Here is a 23,711-nt window from a genome sequence, read left to right as displayed (position 1 = left end):
TCGAATTATTTTATACTCGAAATGTAGGACTCAGTTGTGTTGTTAGTTATAAAATAAAAATAAAATAAAAAAGCCTTTTATTTCAAGTCCAATTTGTTACACTCATTTCATTACAACAATATAAGTTAGCATTTATTTATAAGTATTTATTTTAGGTATAATGTCAATTAGAATTATTTATTGTTATTGTGAAAATTGACTTATTTTCACATATTATAAATATACAAAGTATTAATTATTTGTGGTGGACAAGAACCCCTCATCGGGTGAAGGTGTTGTTAGTTAACGACTTCGTATTATTAGATTGCCCAATTAGAAATGAAAAAATTAGCAAAGAACTAAAAAATACCGTTTTCATTCCCATACAAAAAATAGCGGTATCCGATCCCTGCTCGTGGATGTCAATTGCCGCTCCATTAGTGGGTTGAGGAACTGCAGCCACCCAAACACGTACAAAAAAGTTTGTTTTGGTCATCGCGCTGCCGATTGAAACTTTACTTTTAAACTCGGGTGATAATTCATGTTTTTGTGATACCTTACTTTAAATAAGAGGTAAATTAGTTATTTTTTGCCATACCCTTCTTAGTTTTGGTTCTACATAATTGTGTACATAATTGTCGTTTAAACTAAACGAGTCAGACCAGTTAATTTTATGTTTCTGCCTAAAACCTTGTATACTCGTACAATACATAATTTTTACTTTACTTTACTTTAAAGTATGAACCTACATCTAATACCTTTAAACGAGCAATTCTTTCTTTATTTCGGGGATCTCGGGAACGGCTCTAACGATTTCGATGAAATTTGCTATGTGGGGGTTTTTGGGGGCGAAAAATCGATCTAGCTAGATCTTATCTCTGGGAAAACGCGCATTTTCGAGTTTTTTTGTTTTCACCCAGATATTTATGTGTTAAATATGCATATTCCTTGTGGTCGCACACACGAGTAAAATGATTTCGCAGTTCCTTGGGGAAGCTTGCATTTTCTAGTGACAATTTAATGTCCTGCGTCACGTTCGTAAGACAAATGGCAATAGGTATTGTGTACTCCGTCACATCAGCCATACTCGTACAACTGACAGGTCCATTAGAGCTATAGGTAGTTAAATAAAGAGAGAAAATCGAAAAAGTCTACTGATATGTAAGTTGTTTATCCGAAATGATTATTGATTTAAATATTTCATATTCATAAATATGGGAATCTTTTATTATAACATTTATTTATGCTTATGTTCTTATATAACAGTATTTACGTTCTACCGTAGCGTCAAGATAACCGTTATTTTGATCAATTGGTTCTTTGAACTGACTTCCAAAAATGAGAACTGTCAAGTAGGGTAACAGGGGTCAAGATAAAGTCAACAAATTTGTTACAAATACAATCTACGGTTTATAATAAACAGCTATTTTAAGTACAATTTTCCTGCAATTTTCCTCGTTCTATACAGAGGTTTTGATAATATTTGAGTGAGGTATCGATTATGGGCGCTAGGACTGAATTATTTTCTTGACGTTTATTGCGTTCGGTTGGGATGTCCTCCAGGGGCTCAACGACGCAAGCATTTTTACAAAAAAAAAACATTGGGCAAAAATCCAATATTATTTTATTATACGGTGTAATTGCTTGCCCAAAGGCGAATAGTCGACATCTAACGATTACATGTTTTATTAGTTTCCTAATATTAAACGACGAAGAAATATTTAGGCACTTGATTTCACCCGAGTTTAACGTAATGACACCAAAATAAAAAAATATAAGTATATGTTAGGAAAACGATTATGTTACGAGTATATGCGATTTCGAGTAGTTTCCAGAGTACACTACAATAGCATTAATGGGTAAAAACTGCCTAAAACTGAGGGCCTACCGCGAACCACGTTCGACGTGTTGCCTCCCTGTCACACTTACGTACGAATTTACAAGTGCGACAGAGAGGCAACACGTCGAACGTGGTTCGCGGTAGGCCCTCTGCTCACGTTGTCTTTGCCCGACAGTTGTTAAAACATCCTACACAGTTTTTTCAATAAAAACAGGTGCATCATTCGCATGTAGCTATAGCTATTTTTATTAGAACCTACCTTTTATCATAAAGTCAAGTCAAGTTGTTACGAAAAGATTGTATTCCCAAAAAAGGCTTTAAAAAAATCGTTTATTTCCAAAAAATATTCACTTGGATACAGTTTTTACTAACCTCCACACTAGGCAATGCCTGTTCCGTGGAGGAGAGAAAGATAATATAAATACAATACTGCTAGTAAAATCTAAACGAACATTGTAATACCTACAGATAAAAAGAAAGGTTAATGGATTTTTTAAAATCTTTACGTTGGAATGATTACACTATTTAATAGACAGCTTTCTAACTAACGATTAGGTACCTACTACTGAAAGAGCGACTGTCGAAATAAAAATTAATGTAGATATCTAGATAATTATGGTGATACCTTTTGTAGTAATTGACTTTAATAAAACCCCTTTAAAGTAAGTTTAGTTTGTAACGTCTAGATTTAAAACCACTCCAATCGATGCAATCTTTTTGTGTATACTTAGTAGCACATTCCTTTCAAAACTAGCACTATTTATATAATTATAATAACTAGTGGCTCTGTGCGCTGTAGACGTCGCAACTGTCGCGAGCATAACTTAAAACTGAATAAATGTAAGACCCCGCCATTTTGAAAACAAATCCAAAAACTGAATCGACAAAAAAAAAACAATTATTCAACCTGCTCTCAAAATTTCACGAGAATTGGTTGAGAATTTCGACCTGTAGAGGAGAAAATCCGGACATACGAAAGCATTTTTCATCATTAATTTATCAAGCTGAAAAGCAGACCTTTACAAACACTCGGTCAATGAGCCAGAACCTTTCAATGTTTTTCCAGCCGCCACGCTTGATCCTATTTTATTGAATTAAAGCTTCAAGCCTTACTCTTCATATGAAAAATTATTGGTCGCGCTTGCATGCTCGGTTTAGCGCACAGCCTCATTGCCATTCAATTTGCTTCCATTGTTCCCTAAGCTCACTGATCGCTAACGATAGCTTTACTCTGACAAACCAGTGTAGTTGTGATCTCCAATTACGTATATTTGTAATGGATCCCGGGGTTAAGAAACGCTTCCCTACACCTCTCGACCCAGATCAACTATTATATAATCTGTGCCCAGATATAGACTCATTATTATTAACCGTAAATTGAGCGCTTCTCTCTCCCGTGAATTGGCGCATGATTATAATTAAATTAAATTCATTAGTAGAGATATGTTACACGGTAGACTTCAGGTGAATCTATGTATATCAGATGTATATTGATTCCAATAAACACAATGTTAATACACATAATATAACTTACCTACACTTAGGATTTTTATTCAAAATTTAAGGTATCTGTGATACATATCTATTTATCACAGATACCTTAGACGATAGTCGGCTTACCGAAGGAAGAAATGTTACAGTTAAAAATAGCGCAGAATAAGTTTTTTTATAAAAAGTCTATGTAAATACCGCAACATGGCGGACGTTTAAGCCGTGAGGTATTTAAATCCGACTAAGTTGATCTGACGCGCGACGGGTCTCCCGTCGGTCGGACCCGCGCCGTCCATTTCAAATTACCTTCCTTATTGACTTTTGAACGTTAGTTTTCAGTATTTTTGTTGTTTTGAATGCTTTATTTCCTTCTTTAATTATCGTAAAACAAGTACATGGCTTTAATCACTTTGGACGACATATTTTAGACCGAGATTTGTTAGAGTTGATGGAGTATTTTTTAAGGTACTCGCCTTGAATTCCTTAGCAGTTTAAATAAGATTATTGGAAAGTGAGTTTTTGAAAACACACCAAGTGATATTTAAAATTATAATATTTTTACATACAAAAAAACTGTGACGACCAGCTATATAAATCATAAAGACAGAAATCAGCGACCTTGAAAATTTACCTGCCTCTTATAGAGTTATTATCCTGAAGTCTTAGCAATTGCCATATCCTGTTCCACTCTGTTCGGAGTTATTTATGGTGTTTTGAATTTTCTGCCGCCACCCAGGCTATATCGCTAAACTTAAGCAATTTCGTGATGGAGAATTTGATACTCGTACAGTATGGATTTCGAGCTCGGTTCATTAATTGAAGTTTAGGTGGCAACGGCGCGTGTGTGAGTTTACATTTACAAAGATACTGCGCTGTTAACGTCTCGTGAAATAACAATACACTGGCAAGGAAAGCATCATTTTCACAAATAATGTTAGGAGGAATTGATTAAAATAAAATAAGTAAGAGACTTTTTGAAATGTAGCTTCATTCTTCGCATATTGGAGTCTTTAGATAGGATAAGATACGATAAGATAAAGATAAAAGATAGTTTATTTAAGTAGGCATAATTACAATGCGCTTATGAACGTCAAATAAAGCTAGGTAGACCGGCTCCAACCCTACACCTCTGCCCCGAGAAGATTTAAATCCCCCCTCAATTGGAGGAGGGTATCCCAATATGGGACCGGCAACAAACTCGGCGGGACACATCTTTTCAAAAATAATTAGGTACTTTATAGTTCCGAAAATTCACTATGTAGGACATGTAGGTATGTGAATTTTATTATAGTTAGGTTTTAAGAATTACTTATTAGCGATTTCCATTATTTAGGCTCTGAAATAAACTCATCGACATCAAAAATTCCAAAACTCCATATTTTCGTATCGTGTTGTTGTGAGTGCCCCAGGGGTATCTAACCGGCTGCCTTTGGTTTCATACTCAAACGTTGTACCCGCTGGGGCAACAATATTTAATTCTGGAAGCAATTGAATTCATATTAATGTTTTGTTGAAATAAGTAGGTAACTCTAAACATGTTTGCATTTTTTTATTAGATACATAGGTCATAAAATGACCGTACCGTTTCCGTGAGACAAGATACGACGTGTTTCACGATTTTCGGATTTTTTGGAACTACCCGCACTTGAACTTGATTATTTATTTTTACGCTAACATTACGTAGGGCTGTCAGTTACTATTTGATAGCCTAAAATGTCAATTAACACGCCTTTTTTGTATTGTCTAGTTTTGTAAGCGCCTCCCGCTGCGCATCCTGCATCGGTGAATCTGCGAGGGCGGCGTGGTACCGGCACTCGGATGGCTGGCGGGGCGCGCCCCAGCCCGGCCCGCGCCGCTCCCCCTGGGATTCCCTGCCCAGCTTACGGCACGAGGGCAGCCTTAACGACTCTGGCTATAGGAGTAACAGAGCTGACAGTTTCGAACAGAGGTATGATTTCTGAAACTTTATATTCTATTAAGTCTGTAAGTTCATTTCATGCCCCCTGGGATTCCGTGACCGATTAGTGTGTGATTCAACAAAGGCTCTATTGATGAATCACGAACATAAGCAATTTGTATGAAAATAATAAAAAACATGTAAGGAGGTTTTCTTAGTATGATACAATATAAAAGCTAACTACTTTATTAGCAATTAAAGATTGAATGTACAACCGCATATTAAATACGTAAATACTTTCAAAAATCTATTGACTTAATCGCGTGTCTCACTCCGCGATTTCGTCGCTTTGCTACAGGTAGCTAAAAGTACATCCGTTCGGCCCCAATTTTGGGGAAAGCCATAAGCCGCGCGTGGCGCTGTCGCCACCTAGCGGCCATATCTGTGCTGATCGTAACAGACGCGTTTTGTTAGAGAGTGAGTCTCCTGTACTTAGTACTATTATTTATTCTGTGACTTAATATCGAATGCTACTGACTTTGAATCCGATTGGAGAAATAGGTATTTGATATACATATTTTAATACAAACTAATACATCATGTAATTCACAATTAAATGGACGTCGTCGGTTATGCCGCAGAAATAACAACAGTTATTTTTATATTAACACTATATGGGATTTGTGTCTGAAATAAATAATTTCAATATAACTGCCATAATATAACGCAACATAAAAGTTTTAGACCCAAATTAAATATCTATCTACATACATAAGTACTTGAATGAGCAGATCTAGCAATCTGTCCCAAAGGTCAAAAACTTTCAATGGGTAGTTTTAGCAGTAGTTTGTTAGGCTCACAATTTGGAACAAGGGAAATGCATTGGGTTAAATCTAATTTATTATACGATTATCGACCCTCTTCGCACCGGCTTTCCAGAGTAATCTAGGATAAACCTTTACTTTACATAATGATATTCAACTACACAATGAATCTTTATTTTTCGTCATAAACGAAAATTGGATTGTTATAATGTACACCTGCAGAATTTCAATTTGGTTCAGAGTGAAGCTATATGCAGTTAGGAAAACTAAACTCGTACGTACTCCTTTGCAAATTTAAGTCCTTTAGAGCAATGTTAAGGAAAAGTGTGCATGCGGGCGCACGATAAACATAGTCATAGTCTAGCATAATAAGAATAAGAATTTGTTTATTGTTTACCGTGTCAAACAAGATGTTAAAATGATACATACTTAGTCACAACGGCTACCCTTTCCGGGTATACAATATTAAACGAAACACAACGAATAACGAAGTTCAACTTAAAACTAAAACTTAAAGGATTTTATAAATAGGTAGGTACTTTATAAAATTATAAAATTTATCTTGTTCATTTTTATTTAATTTCACGTTAACTTAAAATTATTTTTTCCTAAAATTAAACAGGAGTAGTTGGTAATGACAATTGTTATTTAAGTATAATGATAAATGAAATCTTCATGTCTTTGATGTTAGGTCAACAAGAAACTACTTAATAAAATAATTAAACATCAAACAATTTATTGTGCTGACCAACTGTTCTCATGAAAAGCACCAGCAACTTAGAAAGGATAAGTATATATGAAATAATTGAACCATTATCTCTAGCTAACAGCATGAGTATTGTGGACCGGGCAGCCACTCAATAAGAACTCGTCCTGATACCCTGGCGGGGGAGAAAGTCCTTTGTACACCGTTTTATGATATACGAACCAATTTTACGGGCTTTGTCCGCCAAAATTAGATCAATTTCGTCAAAGAGTTTATCTCCGTTTAATGATAACTGGGCGTAACTTTCTAAATTAAATTCTAATGGCGATATTTATGTCGATGAATTTTAGACACGTGTATATAAATATCAGTTTATAACAAAGTGAACTTAATAGTAAAGAAAGTAATAAAAAATAATGATCAATGGCCCTTAGCCAGAAGTTCTATTTATTGACGACAAAAATGTTCCGTATTTCAATAAAAATAGTCAATCTTCCCAGAAAACTACTGAAACAGCGGATAAGACTCTCTCTTGGGAACAATAAAATATATATTCTCTGTATATATGTCTAGTCAACGATTCGTAAAATGAATGGGAGACAAAACATACAGGTTAAACCGAACGTGCACTGCGAGTAATAGCAATATATTATGTTTACGACGGTATTAAGTGGGGTAGTGATAAATAACCGTGCCCAATGTCTGTGGCGTGAGTGAGAGCAGGATAAAGTGACGACATTCGTATGTATAGACATTTGTATTAGTTTATCAATACCAGACACTTTTTTCCAGTTCAGTGAATTATTGGATTTAATAACTAGGAGGGTTCGAGAGACTTGAACCTTAGGGAGAATTAAGCTAATTAAACGATGATACACTTATTAGTTGCATAAAAGGTCGTAGTGAAAAAAATACATACGATAGGGCGTCTGCTCTATAGCAGACGCCCTATCGTATGTATTTTTTTAGGTCCCTTTTCATAGATAACGTCACATATGTACCTATACTGGCCAATAACTATTTATTGGCCAGTATAGGTACATATGTGACGTTATCTATGAAAAGGGACCTTATTGTCGATGGTGGTTACGCCATTATTAACGATGCTTCGATATAAATACAATGCCGCGCGACGGTGTGCGGCGTAAGCGCCATCGACAATAAGGTCCCTTTTCATAGATAATGCCCCATATAGTAATTGGCCACTCTTAACAATAAGGTTTCAATTGTCTTGTTTCTTTCAGATTTGTAAGGAGTGGCCAATTACTATATACTTGGCAAATAACTATTTAATTGCAGTCAGCCCTATGCGCATTCACATCGATAACCTAGACTTTCGGTCTGATTGGAACTTTAAGCTCGAATCAGGCCGTTTGTAACAATATTGTGATAAGGACGAGACACCTCCGAATGAAAATCTGAAGCTTAAGCAATTTAGGTTTCATTCTCAATTTTTCCTTATTGTATCGAGCCGTTAGGCAGTTTGAAGTGCCGCCGAGTTAACAAATACAAGAATATGAATAAATAAAAAACGTTAGCAGACTTTTTTTTTAATTATAAATGGGCTCTTACACATGGCCACAGACTAGCCGAGGCGAAGACGTGGCCTACGATGGAGCGAGCCTGCCCAGAAGGTGCCTGTTCACGCTTGATTTGAAGGTTGCCGGGTTATATGAGCTCGGAAATATAGACGCCGGCAAGGAATTCCATTCCTTGGCAGTGCGCATAAGAAAAGAGGAAGCAAAGCGCTTCGTGCGAATTGGTGGAATATCTATCAAGTAAGGATGGAAACCGGCCGTGCGTTTAAAAGTCCGATGGTAGAATGGGGCCGGTGGAATAAGCTCGTGTAGCTTTTGAGCTCACTCACTTGCACAAATAGTGATGATATTGATGGCAAGAAAATGTATTTATTGCCTATTTTATGACATAAAAACATTCGAGTACGTTCCATATAGGAAAATGGCCACTGATAGCTCTTCGTAACAAATAAAATGTATTAAAGTAGGTATCCTATAAATCGGATAAAATGTTCTAAACTAAATGATAGTTTAAAGTTGAAAGCTGGATAACTGTTTAATTTATCTATCGGTCGCAGCCCCGTCGTTAGCGCGACAAATGTCCGTCCTCCGTGCCATTCGTTGTTACAGCTCTTATCTTTGTGTGCGAGACTATGATAAATAAATTACCCGATGCCTCTCCAAGGATATTACTCCTCATTAGGCTTTGTTATACTTGCTATATACCTACAATTAGTCTAACTATATTGAACTTTTTTCTTTGCAGTTAGTATATATAGTGAGTGATATATCCCGCGTAACTTCTTGTCTATAATAGTATTTTATGCAACCGTTGTTTAAGAGAGGTCAAAAAAGGCGAGTGGCGTGAGTAACAATTTGAGGCGAAGACGCCATGAGTATTTTTTGACTCAGATAAACAACGTTGCATTCAATACTTTTTGTACGACCAAGCACTTACTTTGAAATAAAATTGAAAATTTAACAAATCTTTTTAATTCAAGAAGTAGCAAAAACGGAGGGTACGGGCGGGAAAAGAATGAATGAATGAATGAAATTAAAAAAAAAAACATGTCTATGGTTCACTTATTTGTCAGAGACATGTCAGAGATGACATTTAAAATAAGGTTGGCAACACTGTATTTCATTCAATATTTTATAAGTGGTCATTACACGAAGTATCGTAAAATCGCCAAAAAGATACTGCGTGTATGTGTAATTGTGTATGCACAAATTCTTTTTTGGGAAATGGACTAAAGACTTGTCTTGACAACTATAAGGTAGGGTTTTAAAGGTGTGTGCACGACCCTTTAAATGACAAATAAAAGTACGGGAGTAGAAAAAAATATTTTTCTACAACAAGAAGTCGTAAGTTCTATACGCGCTCACGCATAAATGGAAAGTATTTTCTCTTGAAGTCATAAATGTTCCTTTACGTTGCTACAACTGGCCCGATAACTTTATCAACGTCTTTATGTGATATCGTAACGGAAGACTAAACGACATTTCCTAAGGCTGTGAGAAAAAAAAAATCACCGCATACGGAGTTTACCAACTTTTCCGTTCAGTCATTCTTTCCGAACGATTCGCGCGTCTCAGAATTGCTTAATTCAAAATACGGAAATTCGATCACCTAACTGAAACAGCACTTTTATGATACCAATTCTTTTCAAGTTTTGTAAGAAACTGTTTGAAGTTATAAATTAGAATGTTGTTTATGAAATGGTTCTTTTGTTTTATCTATATTCGTTGTTATTTTATTATTATCACAATTATTTACTAAGATAAAGCTTTGCTTCTACTTAATTAACTTGATAAAATTACAATTACATTAAGAGTTTCTTAAATAATTGGTATAATGAGTCGCAAGACCTTCATTTGTAGGTGGGAGGTTGTAGAGGTTAGATTATTTTGATTGATATACTCGTATTGAATATGATCATACTCACACAGTTTTGTACAATTGATCTCGTTAATAAATGATTTACTAATTTTCTCTTTAAGCAATGGATCTACTGTTAGACTATTAAAGGAAACCCTATTTCCCTCTATCCCTCCCCCTCTCCATATATGTATTTCATTTACTCAAACCAATTTCCACGTGACGTTGGCATAAAATATGGGGAACGAAATTCCCTTGGGATGAAAATCATACGAAGTCACGTTATAAAAAGGCTCTTTCAGTAATTAAAATCCTGCCCGCTTTACGGACGGCTATACGTATATAATATGTAGTGGGTTAAGCTTGAATGACAAATTGAATTACTTTGCCTAAGCATATACTATATTATCTGATTTGGGCTGGATTTTAAAGGTACATTCTAATGCCACCGAGATTTAGAGATTACAGTAGGTCATCATTCTCTTGCCCTAGTCCCATTCACTTGGGGTCGGCGCAGCATGTCTTTCTCTTCCATACCTCTCTGTCATCCGTCATCTCATCATTCACTTACGTTCGTTTCATATCATCTCTCACACAGTCCATCCACCTTTTCCTCGGTTTTCCTCTCCTCGTACTCCCCTCCACATTCATTCGTAATACCTTTCTCGTCACATGACTTTCATCCCTCCGCATTACATTAGGTATAGATTACAGTAGGTATGTTATATAAACGTATAGTGTTTTTTTCAGGGGCGTTTTTGATCGGCAAGACAGCGTTCGATCGGAGTATACCAGCGATCGAGAATCGTCGCGCTACGGGATAGTTCAGCAAGCCTCTATTGACAGCACTGACTCCAGGATATGTTATCTGACATCTAGCGAGGTAAGTTCCGTTTTTTTTCGGAGGTTGGATATTCGATAAGAACCCCCTTGAAATATATGGAAATTATCCGAAAATAAACTTGAATAAAACTCTAGAGTCTAGTCAGGACAAATTAATATATTTTCTATCGCATGACATTGTCAACATCATCGAATAAACAAAGACAATAAGACGGGAGGATTACATACCACCCTTACATAATGATAACAGCTAACACTGATTTGAACTTTCACGATTTTCACATATTATTAAATTGTACAACGGGACTTAATCGCGTATCTAAGTTTTTAAGATTTACCTCCGACGTTTCGAGGATGGCGTTGTCCCCGTGGTCTCGGAGAAGACTGGCTTAAGTTGACATCAGCATCTTCTAACCGCGCGAGTTTTTCGAACTACCCACACTTGGTCTTGTTTATCCGCTTGAACGTTTTGCGCACTAGCGTTAGCGTAGCGTTTTGCGTAGTGCGGGTAGTTCGAAAAACTCGCGCGGTTAGAAGATGCTGATGTCAAATTAAGCCAGTCTTCTCCGAGACCACGTGGACAACGCCGTCCTCGAAACTTCGGAGGTAAATCTTAAAAACTTAGATACGCGATTAAGTCCCGTTGTACAATTTAATAATGATAACAGCTATACTAGGAACGGTGTATCCTGTTAGCAGAATCCATCTACGATCTACTACGATCTTGTACCTATTACAAACTCTTTCAACAAATCTGCAAATAATGGGTCGATGGATTTGGAGATAAATGGAAACATTTATTCTTGTGCAACACAAACACCCTCTAACCACACCTCGGACACTGGCGATCAAATGTATAAACAAACGCGTTCCTACGCACACAACCTAAGCTCGTGTAGGTGAACGCGTACCATGCTTGTGTGAGTGAGATAAGACAATGTAAGGTAACTGTGAGGTAACCGAGAGCGGGTGGGCGGCACTTTCAACGGGAGGCAGGGAGTGTCCATAGTGTACGCTAGTACTCTTTATTATACTGTGCTCTAACTTTAAACTCATATACTGTTTCCATTTCAACGTGAGTAATGTGACGTAAGTAAGGCTGTTTTTTCCTTTAGTGTATCATTTACAGGGTATTAATTTACACCTCATTGCACATACCACTCGTCTAAAAAGTATAAGTAGAAGAAACATTATTTATAGGTACAGTGGTATACTGTACCTATAAATTACTTAGCACAGTATAACTAAAATCTATATTGATAAAATAACAAGTAGTCAAAATTTTACCTACCTACGTATATATTTGCAATATTTACAGCTTTATTACTTTACACCGTTCAATGGTTTAAGCCAAGAGGTGTTTCGGAAGTAGTAGTAGTTGAGACCCGTGTATGCTCATAAGAATGGCTCGTGTGCTCGTTTGGTTATTCCGAGCTATAAAAAATACCTGAATACTGAACTGCGAGCGATCTCAACCCATTTGACTAAACTGGAATGCAATTTGTGAGCTCGTTGTGTTGTTGTCACGCAACTGACGGGCTTGCAACTAAATTGCCACTGTTGCGATGCAGTTTAATCAAGTTGTTGGCGAAAGTTGAAATTGTTATATCCGTTTTCATTCAGGTAAATTCGAATTTGGAACGGACTTTCGTAAATTTGCACCAGGAACAATTGTAATAATTATAGAACTGTAAATTCATAAAAGTCGTTAGTACCATCTATGTCAAAATTGAATTATTAACGTATTACTGATGCCATCAACCCGCCAGACGGGTGCTCAGTCCGTAGTCGCTTTTCGCTACATACGGTTTTTCCCATGTTATCGGCTATGCTAGTAGCGCGTAGCACGCGCTAGCAGTGAATGTGTTAAAGCATAGATTCTGAATAATCACCAAGGCCGTTTTGTAAAAAAATCTTCTGGGTACTTTTTGGACTGTCGGAGTAATTATTTCTGATAATATTCACTGAATCAAAAATCTTTTTTGAGTTCCCCATTACATTTTTAACGACCCATTCATATTTCATAGAGCCGAAGCTAATAAATCAATACCACATGTATTTATTCTATCTACATTTCATTTTATCAATGTGTTAACATTTATTTGTTCATGCCGAATTCCAGCTTTTAACTAAGTATCAACGAACATAGCGTAACTATAAAGGATCCTTCTTGACTACGGAATCCTAAAAATGGCTTTGATGCTCCACGATTTAATAAAAATTAGCCCTCTTCGAGAGACTGTCGGATATCATTAAACTCCCAAGCGGGGAAATTGAACTTGAGAAATTGCTTTTCAAACCTATCACGATATATGTAAGTGTAACAGATTGATTACTCAGGTACACATTTCGATACCTCGTATAAAGGAACGGCAGGTAATCTTTTATGCAAAGGCTGTGATTTACCGGCGACCCTCTCTAAGTCAGAGGGCCTACCGCGAACCACATTCGACGTGTTGCATCTCTGTCGCACTTGTAATTTCGTACGTAAGTGTGACAGGGAGGCAACACGTCGAACGTGGTTCGCGGTAGGCCTTCAGCTTTGTGAGCCCGAACTATACAAGTCGTTTATTAAAGTTACAGAAGTTCTTTTTACTTCAAACTTTTTTATTTTGCATTTAAAGGTAAAATTCCAAAGCATACAGTAAAAGCAGTATAACTCTATAAATAACACAGACTCTTATCACTGCCCTCCTAAATTCTGCCAAGAAACTGTTTGAGAGAAAATATATTGGTGCAGATATCTTAAAACGTTTTCACCTCTTACACGCCACCTCAGGTAGCCTGTTTGCGATTTGTATTGTTTTGGTTATCTTACGAGTTTCAGGTATAGAAATACATAATATTAGGTAATATTTTTTTAATAAAAAAAAGGCCATAGTCGGCTTTCCATAGTAAATCGGCCCTTGCGTTAAACGGACTCTGTTTTTTTTTATGGCTACCTCTTCTTGTGATAAATATTTATGCTGAGTATCAACATCCTAATTGTGACGCACAAGAATAACAATATTGGTTGTCGTAAAAAAATGAAATTAAGATAAAATAAAAAGTTCCATTTTTTTAGCGATTTTGAAGTAGTGACGCTCCTAGATATTTTTTCAGATCGTAAGTCTTATACTGGTCTACTGTTTGCCAGAACATCAAAATTTTCCGGGTGGTACTTCCTGCCAAAAATGAGCAATGTGTGTCAGTGTAGCGTGTGTATTGACGCTTTTAAGATTTGGCTTGGCACCGACTTCAAACATATCAGTAGCTCTCGCATTTAAAAGGGACAATATTGTATTTTCTCCTCCGGTTTTTCTTCGTTTAATTTATTTTTTGAAACAAGAAAAATAAGCAGAATTTAACTTGTAGGTATTGTTTCTTATTTACCTATCTGTTTTTTAACCGGTTTATATCATAAATCAAGGTTTTATTTCTAAAATTATAACATCATCATCATCATCTTCCTCGCGTTGTCCCGACATTTTGTCACGGCTCATGGGAGCCTGGCGTCCGCTTGGCAACTAATCCCAGAAATTGGCGTGGGCACTAGTATATGCACATTGCGTTTATAACCGGGGCCGGTCTACCTAGCTTTATTTGACGTTCATAAACGCATTGTAATTATGCCTACTTGAATAAACTATCTTTTATATTACAATACAATACAATACAAAAATATATTATCATCTTATCTTATCATAATAAGTGATCTTGATTAAATCAGCCGAGTTTCATCAATTGATATAATCGCTTAAATGCCAACGAGATGGATTAGCGTGTAATCTGCAACAACAATCCATGATTATGCCAATTTAGTGCATTTACCTAATTATTGAAATCGAGGATTCAATCCAAATGATGATTGTAATTATGAAAACAATATGCATCATGTTATTACTTACTATGGTAGAATGCTGACCAAATCGGCCTAATAAATTAATTACCGCAAGCTTAATAATAATTAGAAGTTATTATAGTAAAGAAGTTTGATTTTTTTATTAAAATCATAAAGTTTAAAACACAGAGACAGATAATATTTCGCAGCGCTTCACGATGATATAATTTCCAAAAATAGTTAATGGCACGTTTAATGTGTTGGCCGATTTTTATGTTGTTGTCTTATTATGTTTGTTGTTAGATTTGGATACAATTTGACTGGTTTGAAGAGCTCCTTATTCTGGGCGGGATTAATATGAAATCACAACTTTCCAAAAAAAACGACCTATTAATTTTCATTATGAAAATATCATAGTTTTTCGTAAAATTGCGTTTATATTATACAGAACAGAAAACTCTATTTATTTAACTACCGAATTTTATATAACGATAAAAATTTCGACAACAAAATATAAATCGGTCCTGATGAAATAAAACAAGTTTTACAAGCACAATCAGTACCCATTACTTCAAAACCTTAGCGCAGAAAGTGCCCGCTTTTGCAGAGTTTTCCTAATTATAAATTGAACTGAAAGGGAAAAAGGGAATAATATATTATATATGATGAAAAATAACGACCAGGATTTGTTCTTTAGTTCAATTCATTACAGTATAGGAACCGAGTTAACGATTGATTTTTTATATTCTTCGATTAGTTTGTAATTTAGCTTGCGGATAGGAGCTTAAATCGATGCCATAATTAGCATGGTCTGTGAAAGCTTCCAAGTGTCACAGTACTGCGGATGAGTTGGGTCGGTCGGTAGGTACGCTGAAAAGCAAGGTTTGCCGGGATGGGAGTCGGGCGGAATCGCGCGCGCTCGGCCGCGTCTGCGCGCCGCGGCTCGATCGCTGCCCTGCGCTTCGGGCACCCCAATTGTGTTCTGAACGTAGCATCTCAAATATTATTTTGAGGTTAGCTTTTCACAAATAAAGTGTAACACAATGGCCGAGCCTACTCGAGGTCCTTTCAAACTCATACTAACCTCAAAATAGAACGTGTCGAATGTCGCGCAAAAGAACTTTAAACCGTAAACTCAGACGTTTTGTTTGTGTCAATACAAAGCTTTTACTGTCAAGTGCACGGACAAAGAAGATTGGCATCGTGTTCACTACGTTTCGCACTCTTAATGGAATTTAATTCATGACTTTAAACAATAATACTGATAGACTGCTTGAACTGTTGTGACGTTAATTTTATGACATATCCTGTGGCAAAGTGAAGTCAATTCTGCGGCCTATCTGCGAGTGAAACTTGATAGATTAGTCCTTGATTCCAATACAATAAACATAAATAATAAGAAGTTGAGATTTTTAGGAAAAGTTATATTAGAGTTCCTGCTTGTACATCGCTTCATCCACCTGTGATAATTCGTCCTTCTTGATACAATGACTTTGTGTACCTATTTCTAATGCTGCCAATGTTTGTCATATAGTTAAACTACTAGTTATTATAGCTCCTAGAGTGTTCCATGTTATTACGAAGATTGTTAGAATCGGATTCTATAATATGTTGAATTAGATAATCGTTGGTCGCGCAAAGAGTTATATATTGTTGAATATGAGTAGTTTGTTGTTGTTCGATTAGTTTGTACTTCCAAGGCTAAGCCACGCTATAGAATGTGTCTATGGTAACTGCATGGGGACCGTCAAATCTAAGAATGCGCCTTTTATCAAGGTAAAGTTATATTAGACTGGCATGTAAATAATCGACTTCTTTATAATTATACGATAAGTATATAAGAATAATTCTATTAGTCTTTCCAATATCGTATAGATATATATAGCGCTATATTCTTCTAGCATTGTTGGCAACGTTAATAAAGTCAGCAACCTGTACCTTAATGGATTATATGCCCGGTGAAGCATGCACTTTCGACCCAAAAGGCTATATATAACGTGAGCCTAGCAGTATTTAATGGAGTTAAATCAATAAAGATGCTCTGTCGTTACGTACCTTCCGGCACGTTGAAAATTACAGTCAAAGTAACGAAATTACGGTAGGTACTAGGTACATCAAAATGATTTTTTTTAATTAGCAATATAGAGCATACCGCGTAAAATTTGGAAGAAAAGTTTTGATTGGATGTGACCTTTCGTTACGTCAATCCTTAATACAAGCAAATATGTAACTTTCCAAGTAAATAATGACCTAACATAATGGAATAGAAATGGGTAAAGCTTTAAAAAGGAATACAATTATACCAACCACACATTCCAAACATGTTTATGCATTGTGTACTGTATCAATATCAATACATCGCTGGGTGAGAATACGTTTGTGCCATACGCCACTTATATTGGTTTACAGGAGAGCGAAAAGAAGCAAAAAAAAATATTTCTCGAAAAGTTTTACATTTAGGAAATATTGAACTTATTTATCATTTAGGCACATATGTTTACTATTTATAGTACTATACAAATATTGTGAATATAGTGGTAATCATGAAATACAAGCACTTTTATTATTGCCATATCCGTTTTTGATGAGTAAATGTTAAACGTAATAATGTATGATACGGCACAAAAGTTTTGGATAAGTATGTCACACTTTTGTGATAATTTTCTGTTAACAGAGTGTAATTATCCTATAGTAAAATGCGGACATGGCACAACATTTAAAAAAAATGTTTTTCCAAAAACCGATTAGTGTCAATTATAGCATATTTTTTGTTATTTTATAAATCATTAATTAAAAAAAGATTTTGGTCAAAAATGGATAAGGCATAAACGTATTCTCAGCCGGCGACATAGGTATTATAAAACAAAGTCTCCTGCCGCGTCTGTCTGTCTGTATGTTCGCGATAAACCCAAAAACTACTGTACGAATTTTCATGCGATTTTCACCTATTAATAGAATGATTCTTGAGGAAGGTTTTGGTGTATAATTTGCAAAGGTTTTGTGTAAATTCGTTCAACCCGTGCAAAGCCGGGGCGGGTCGCTAGTACTGTATATTCTACTAAATGCAAATATAGGGGTGTGTTTGTTGTCGACGGGCTCTATTTCCCCGTAATGGGATCCAGAGGGCCGCTGTTTATTCTTGCGGGCCCGCAGACCGACGACGCACGGCCACTGTAAACTATGTCAGGGTCGCGGCGTATCGACCCGCTACTTTCACAGCAACAGCCCCTCTTCGTGTATTTTCCGGTTTATCTGATAATGTGTGGATGCTACACAATTACTTGTGACATAATTTAGGGTTTGGTTTCTAATATCATATGTTTAGACGATTTACTTTAGAAATTATAAAGATATTTTTTGAGATATGTACAGTCACCTGCAATAGTAGGTTACACAACGAAGGCCGCAAAGTGTACCTACCTACATACCCGGTGGTAACCCGCAGCGGTAAAATGATTGCGCCATTTTACTTAGCAATTTTAATACTCAATTTTACCATTATTTTATACTTTTATAACATGTACTTATAACAGGACTACCAAGTAGAGTTCCTTGATGACATCGAATATGAAATAATAAAACAAAATTCTAAAACAGCAATTTTAATTTTATATATTTGCAACTAAATTATATCCTAATTTTGCGAAGAACTCATTCAGTTTAGCATACAACCTTTTTTTATTACTATGTAGTGGCCAATGACTATAGCAGTTACCTTACTTACGCTACTTACGGAATAATCCCATTAAGATACCTACCCTTAATAAAATTGTAGCGGGAACCTCGAGCATAAACATTTGGTAATGTTGCAAATAATTTAATTATATTATAAATACCATATTAGTTCAAAAGCTCCAATTGTATGCTACAGTCAAGTATACAAACCAAACAGATACAAACGTAATATTACTTACTTAAGAAATTAGATTTACACTGAAATTAATTAGTCACCAAGACCTTACAGAAAACTAATAAAAATGAGAAAACACATATACATACATTTCCCAAAACGTCTCCTGTAGGTATGTGTGGTGTCTTGAGTGGGTAGGCAAACGTACAAAATGTTCTTTCCCCCCTTTGTCGTTTATATAATGTGATTCGTCCACAGTCGCAAGTGGAACTATTACACACGTTTTTCCGCATGAAATATACGCACGACAGAGAGGAATTCTATTATTACGTAGCTAACACAAATAAATTCATAAACAAATCGGTTTATTTCTGCTGCCACTTGGATATCAAAAGGTTATACTTTTATAACTACCACGGGACTTAATCGCGTAAGACTTACGTTTATTTATGGCCTGACTTTTCGAACGTGACATTACGTTCGTGGTCACAAGCAGACTTATAAAAGTATGAGTGAAAATCGTGTTAGTTTAAATCAATATATCAAAAGGTTAAATGTTAAATTTCTCGTTGAATATTGCTTGCGAACTTTATTATATTTCAATTAAGTAGGTACCTACAATGTTTCTGTTAGTTTTACTGCGTGTGTCTTATTAGCTACAAGTCGCTAACCGTAAATAACAATTATCAATATTCGAATGGTTTTTAAACACACCGTTTGTTACATTACAGAAATATTACAATTACCTACTATAGGTACATAATATATTATATGCTATTATTTGCTATTTAAATAAAAAGTTCCTAATTTATTGCTGGTGCCTTTCCTTTTCGCATTTAAATCATCACTTTCATGGCAATCCCATTAAAAATTGCCTATTTTCTTTGTCATTGAGTTTATATCAAGATAAATAATGAGGGTTTATTATTTCTCAAAGCCAAAAATTAAGTTTTTTTACGTCTGCGTGACAAAATACAGCTATATATCAAATTACTTTTTCTTAACAGTTTTGAAGTTCTGGTTTGAATTTGTGTTTCATAATTGACATAGATATCTAGGGACTGGCTTTACGGGCAATAATAATGAGGCATGACAGGGGCCAGTACAGCGGTGTGAAATCGCTACAACGCGATTGGTTGATGAGTTCGCATCACGCGCGCGATTGGTTAACGAATTCGCATTACGCGTGCTATTGGTCGCAACTAGTTGCGTTAGACTGCACGATTGGCTGGAATTCGTGAGTAACACCGCTGAACTAGTACCATTTTTAGTGCCCCATTAGTCCGTCCCTAGATATTATACGTCAATGTTCATATCCCGGTTGATATAAGTCTAGTAACTTTTTTTCAATACATGTAAAATAAATTAAGCATACCTACCTACCATATCACACATGACGTTTGCTTGTGTTTTAACGACACAAAATTTAATCACAAACGGTTATATTTAGTTATATTTACTTGTCTTAATGTTTTGAACGTGACGTTTCGTTAGTGACCTCAGGGAAACTGGCGAAGACAGCTATCGACAAGTTCTAGTTGCGCTTGTTATTTGAAATACCGCTCGTCTTGATTATTTACTGCACTAGGGTTGTCATAAGTACGTCTAACAAACAAAACAGCTCATGGTTTATTGGTCAACGTTTCTTAACGCTGATCACAAATTCTACAAAAACGAAATCGTGTTCTCCATTCTTGCATTACTGCTAGAGTAGTATCTAATACCTACCTATTTTTAAAATCAGGACCAAACCAGACCTAGTTTGAACTCCATGGTATCAAAATTTTCAAACGGACCGTTTTTACGTCAGATGGGGTAACACAAACACTGGGGCAAGAGTAACACTTATAGGGAATCCTCATACTGTTATACATATAATATGCAATTTAAACCAGTATGAATATAAATTTGAATCAAACTTGAGGCTCTGTGTTTTCCTTGGGTTTCTTATTTATTGATTCGAGTAATTAACATCGACCATCAAGCCGTCAGATATCTTCCATTTTGTGTGTCATGTGGCAACCCTAGAGTTAAAGTAAATAATTAAGATGAGGTGAGGGAAGTTCAAAAACCTGCAAAGCTAGAATTATATATAGAATAGATAGAAAGAGTAAACTGGCAACAGGAAAAAAAGATTCAGGGGTGTTTATGTAAAATATGATGATGAATGTAAATGGAGCCGCGTAAGGTTTAAAACATCGTTAAAGTAAATAATGTACACCTTTTCTCAGTAATCTCATATTTACGTGCCTATATTTATCACCTGAAAATGACGCCTGTCACAATGAAAATTATTTGTATGTATTTCTACATAAAAACTCGACCATCATTGCTGGCTGATGTGACTTGCGTTTTTTAAATACTAATTAATTAATCGTTTTCGCTAATTTAATTCAAAAATAACGACTCGGGGCACCCTGATTACATCATTTAGATGTTAGCTTCGAACTTAGTTCTTCCTGAACACTGTTCGCTAACTACACTTCTGCCTCTGATTAGGAACTTCTCTTCAAACTTTGTGATTTATTTAAGTACCTATTTAGCAGTAAATCTCCGTGGTACAGCCGCCATCAGATATATCTGAGCGGCCAAGGTGGTTAAAAATATCTGAACATGCACTTTCATGTCTTGAAAATAGAGCCTTTGTTAAGAGATCTGTGAACACCTCGGCCGCTCCGATATATCTGATGACAACTGTAATGTAAAAATTATGATTCCTAAATGTCATAAGACCGATTTTAGCTAATGATGTAATTTTTTGTTATAGGTAAGTACTTCGGGGTGTTTCGTATTTGAGGTAAGTAAGTAGCTACTGAATCTACTTATGAAGACGGTAAGTAATATTTATTATAAGTACTCGTATTTATTTATTTTCCGTCCACAGTGTAATGTAAGACGTAAATACTTCAAATTCTAACACTCAATTATGTAGGTAAGTACTACGTTATTGTTTGTAGTGATTGTTATTATTAATAATAAAAAAAACCTTATATAGAAAACTACCAATTTAGGTAATTTAATAAGATACCAGTCAACTATGTAAAAAAAATTGCATCAATAGAAAAACATTCAATAAAAATGTCTGTTTCAAAATCCCCTTTGTTCACGAATGCGCATAAAGTTACAAAAATAATTAAGTTTACGGTTGGGTTAATCCCCACGTTTAGAACCTGCCTAATTATTCTATCTGACAAAAGTATTTTCAGAGTGTCTCTCCCTTCTAATTCCGTAAGTTGTATATAGCTACGTCGACCGACCACAAAATGAGAAATTTAATCCGAACGAAATGAGATATAATAATTTAACTCGGCTAAGTTTGATGGTCTGAGTTGCGAGGATATTAAGAGACTCGTAACTGGTGTAAATGTAGGTGCACTGCACAAAGAGTTATTAAATAGTTGATATTAAATGAAATACTTGCTACCTCGTGCCAGAAGTGTTTCAAGTGCCGCCGAAAACAACAATTCCTTCACTTTTAATGGTTTATTCGAAACTCTGTGATCTTTTGTATTCTCTGAGCATTTTCTTCCGACGAAGTTATTTTCATTGACGAGTATACCTCCATACTAATACTTCCGGCTAACTTTAATATAGTTTGCAACTTTTCCCGCAGTTTTTGAAGTTTATTGTGAGGCTAACTCGGGTTAAAGTATATGGTATAACAACGCTTGTGCAATACAAACTTATACGTGCATTACTGAAACGACTGCCTTTTCTTTTGGTTGAGGGGTTTATAGTATTATTTTATTCGTAGGTACACTGGGCCAGCAATTTCAATGTTCTTCTTTACAATATATTTTTCTGGATTTCCTATTGCATAAAGTCAACTTCAACAAAAAAGTTGCAATTATTGTATGATCTCATTAGGTAGGATCTACGTTTTTGTAAAAGTAAATTACTTTAAAGGTTGTTTCCGAAATCACGTTAATCATAGTGTGAAAATTACTGTTAGGTATGGTTGAAGCCGAGATAATATTGTTTTAGTTGATATGATTTTGAGACGTCAAGGTACCTCAGTAATTATGATGGGAAGATAGAGTCTGAAGGCCTACCGCGAACCACGTTCGACGTATTGCCTCTCTGTCGCTCTTGCAAATTCGTACGTAAGTGTGACAGGGAGACATCACGTCGAACGTGGTTCGCGGTAGGCCCTCTGTGTGGAAAGAGAAGAGTCGTGGAATGTAAATAATGGGCCCCATATTAGGTACATTTCACGACTCTTCTCTTTCCGCACAGCCTCTATACGGTAGTAGGTACGTAGCTTGCATAAAAGGTAAGATATTAAAAGGTTTTGTAAATCGAATAAAATTTACACCCACCGAAGGAGGAACGACTTGCCAGCGAATCCAATTCTATTTTACTCTAATAAGTTAACCATAATATAATTTTCCTTACTGGCAATATTCTCGCGTAGAGGCTAAAGCGACCTTTTATGTAAAAAATACAATCCAGGGCGAGAAAACAATGAAATTGATTGTTAAAACATTCCGTGCGCGAAATACAGTTAACAGGGCTCACTCTGATTTCGTGCGTTATTCCTTTGATATTAAATTTGGCCGCGTCACGTAGCACGGCGCCCGGTGGCTCCGCCCTGGCCCTGATTGCACCGCCAACGCCTCGACGCCTTAACCATTTACTAGGGCAAAGTTAAGATTATAGGATATAACTCTACGTCCTAATGACGCTTCTAATCGAGAAAATATGATAATAAAATTAAATATCTATTGCTGACAGCAAAGAATTGGGTATTTTCAATAGATCAGCATTATGCGGACTCAAATTACTTTGGAACTTAACGAGTTCTCTAAATCAGAATTTGAAGACTTTCCTGATAAATGCGATTTTTTATGTTTAAAGCATTAACAGGCAAAATTTGACTCACTTAATTTATGAAAGCTTTATTATCTATTCCTTTGAAACGATTAACAATAAAAAATATAACTCATTATTACCAATTAAGCTAATTTATGTGTAAAACGGAACGGAACTTTTAGTTGATACAAAGGAGAAATCTCGTCAAAACTAGAATTTAGTTTTGACTCAGAATTGCTTTACGACGTCAAGT

At 35.8% G+C, this 23,711-nt stretch overlaps 1 protein-coding gene across 23 annotated transcripts in view; it reads left to right on the top strand.

The window, feature by feature from the left end:
- LOC134650171 (protein still life, isoform SIF type 1) overlaps window positions 1-23,711 on the top strand; it is a 167,711-nt gene that overhangs the window by 66,579 nt on the left and 77,421 nt on the right. For all 23 annotated transcript variants that reach the window (XM_063505046.1, XM_063505044.1, XM_063505045.1 and 20 more), the window contains 2 exons: window positions 5,058-5,258; window positions 10,884-11,016. In XM_063505046.1, the coding sequence (XP_063361116.1) occupies window positions 5,058-5,258; window positions 10,884-11,016 (334 nt within the window). The remainder of the gene's footprint in view (window positions 1-5,057; window positions 5,259-10,883; window positions 11,017-23,711) is intronic.

Source organism: Cydia amplana, chromosome 8 (assembly GCF_948474715.1).
Source record: "Cydia amplana chromosome 8, ilCydAmpl1.1, whole genome shotgun sequence".
Taxonomy (NCBI): domain Eukaryota; kingdom Metazoa; phylum Arthropoda; class Insecta; order Lepidoptera; family Tortricidae; genus Cydia; species Cydia amplana.
Note: the sequence above shows the minus strand (reverse complement) of the source record. Positions and strands in the feature narration are given on the sequence as shown.